The sequence below is a fragment of the Etheostoma cragini genome, chromosome 20, assembly GCF_013103735.1.
Source record: "Etheostoma cragini isolate CJK2018 chromosome 20, CSU_Ecrag_1.0, whole genome shotgun sequence".
Lineage (NCBI taxonomy): Eukaryota > Metazoa > Chordata > Actinopteri > Perciformes > Percidae > Etheostoma > Etheostoma cragini.
In genome coordinates, this window is record NC_048426.1 from 6,111,966 (window position 1) to 6,114,624 (window position 2,659).

Sequence of the window (2,659 nt, forward strand, 5' to 3'; positions counted from 1 at the left end):
GAGAGAGAGAGAGAGAGAGAGAGAGAGAGAGAGAGAGAGAGAGAGTGTAGGAATCTCCTATGGAAGCTCGGGAGACAAATGGCCAAGAGCTGAAATCATGCCAGAATCACTGTGTAACTTGAGTTCCTCATTAAGGAGAAGAAATAATAGAAGATGTAATAGAAGCTGTTTCCTGTTGATAAAGGAGGCCAGCTCCTGGTTTTCCAATCGTGAACAGAATTTCAAATAAAGCTGTGTCCTGACAGCTTTGCGCACTAAAGACAGCAGAGTTCTCAGTTTGGAGACGTGCGCATTTCATGAAGCTGGCTGAAATGTGATCTGGAGGTGTGTCGGGGAGGTAAATTCATCCACTTCTTACATTGTGCATTGTTAAACATTCATTTAAATCCAATGTGACAGAATAAATTCCCACAGCTCTGTATATCTACTGGATGCTAAGCGGAACTGACAAGATAGCGCAGATGATTCCCGAGGCAGACTTGTTGCTCAGCTCAGAGGATGATGAATCATTGTGAATAAACACACATAGCCTACACAGAAAAGACGCACTTGTAAACAGAAAATACAGATTTTGCAGCTTCATATTCTCTTTACGCACGTACCTTGTGCAGTTTCCACATTGCGCCCAAAGCTTTTACTTCATGTGTGCCGTGTTTGCCTTCTTCCAAACACTGATAACAAACGGGCATCTTACACTGTACACAGTACATGCTTAGATTCTCCAGTTCGTGCTCTGTGCAAGTGGAGATTTTGCGCGGACTCGTGCGGCGACTTATCCGCCCCTGCGCTGGCGGCACCAGGCGATGCTTGGCGAGGGGACCGCGGGGAGGATGGCACCGGAGGCGGCAAGGGTCGCAGTAGAAGACGTCGCACTGCTCGCACATCACGGTGGCCTCCTTCGGACTCTTTTCGCAGAGCTGGCACTTGAGAGCGGCCGCTTTGCTCTGCTGATACCTGTCCACAACCCCCTCCAGCACCCGGTTCTTGGGGAATCCGCGGAGCCCCCGCTCATCCAGGATTAGGCTGCGGTGACACTGCGGGCAAGTGATGCAGGAGTTGCGTGGGATCGGGGGTAAAGAGCTGGGCTGCGGTAGCAGGTGCTGCGGAGGAGGCTGGGGGACAGACGGGGGAAAAACCCGAACCCCGTTTGGTGATTTTTGGCAAGGGGTGGTCGGAGTGCTGATGAAGCCCCCATAGGAACCGTATCCACTGTCCGCCTCACTGTACAAACTCATTTTATCTAAATCCAGGTAATCATAGTCAGAGACGCCGGATCCGGAGGCTCGGCTGCTCTGTGGGGACTCAGCGTCCGGGGTCTGCACAAGAATATTCCGAGCACACGCCAGGCAAATGTTGTGGGAGCACGGCAGTATGATGGGCTCCCGGAAAAAAGAGCCACAAACAGGGCATTTTAACTCTTCGTCCATTTCATCCATGGCTGCTTCTGTGGGGTGAGAGATTCCTCGGGGCCGTGTGAACACAAACAGGAGAAGTTAACAACAGAGTCTCAGCTGCCCTGTTTTTGCGTAAACGGAGCTCCAGTCGCGTCCTACTGGTAACAGCCTACTACTGAAAGCGCAACCTTGAACAGAGGAAAGGCATCAGCACCGAGGAGGCAGGCAAACCGACAGGACACACTCTTCACCAATAAGCAACCAGCATCAGCTCAGACTGGGTTACCATTGGACAGCCGGTGGATTCTAAACAACCATTGGATAAATCTACTGTCAGTGTGGAGAGGCTCCGCTAATGAGCTTTACTGCGAGATATAACAACAGATACCAACCTAGTGTCTCAGACAATACTGAACATGTAGGCTTCAAACCTAATTGTTAAGGGGATTATAAGGAAAACAGTGAGAGGCTATCCTTTCAATACAGAACAATAAATTACCATGTGATCGTCATGCAGATATAATAGACCATGTATGTGGTACCAAACCAAAGACAATGCTGTGTATTGTTTTAGAAGATGCTCTCTTAACTCGATGAGTCTATTAAAGAGCAGCAGGACAACAATGTCAACATATTCAATTAGCCTAATGGTCCTGCATTCAAACTGTTACTTACACAAAAGTACTGTATTATTAAGTGGGAAAAGTACTTGTACTCATGATTTCAGATTGTTATATGATTATATATCAGGCTATATTTAATGATACACATTCATGAATCGATTCAAGCCCTACCGAAAAGTAACTGCATTTACATACTGTGAATCGTAAAAAAAAAAATTGGGAATCATTTTTGAATCGAAAATCGATTTTGAATCGAATCTTGAGCCTAGAAATCGATGTTGAATCGAATCGTGACATTTTCTGAATCATGCACCCTACTAAGCAGCCTTTTGCATGCATTCAAATGGCAGTTCATTTTATATTTTACAGGTTCAACACCTTTCATAATGTCTTAATCAGCAAAGTAACTTGTAATAGTGTAGAGCCGCAACTAACAGCATTTAACAGCATTGGTCAATCGATTGGTTTGTCTGTAAAATGTCAAAAGATTATGAAAAATGCCAACCGCAAGCTTAAAACCCAGCAACACATCTTCAAATCTTATACATCAAAGTCCTAAAGTACCTTGTTGTCTTGTACTGTACTGTCTGTAACACACTGTATGATTGATAATTAATGCATGTGTTTGTATTCAGCTGTTGT

General features: G+C 45.6%; 1 protein-coding gene across 5 annotated transcripts in view; it reads right to left on the reverse strand.

Annotated features, from left to right (window-relative positions):
* The window catches only part of trim9 (tripartite motif containing 9), a 39,116-nt gene extending 37,536 nt beyond the window's left edge, over positions 1 to 1,580 (reverse strand). For 4 of the 5 annotated variants that reach the window (XR_004654756.1, XR_004654757.1, XM_034857587.1 and 1 more), the window contains exon 1: positions 603 to 1,436. Coding sequence is in view for 3 of the 5 variants with exons in the window: in XM_034857587.1 (XP_034713478.1) it covers positions 603 to 1,436 (834 nt within the window). In the remaining 2 variants the exon portion in view is untranslated. Of the gene's footprint in view, positions 1 to 602 lie in introns of all 5 variants that reach the window. The other variant, XM_034857586.1, reaches the window with a different exon arrangement.
* Positions 1,581 to 2,659: the final 1,079 nt, after the last annotated feature.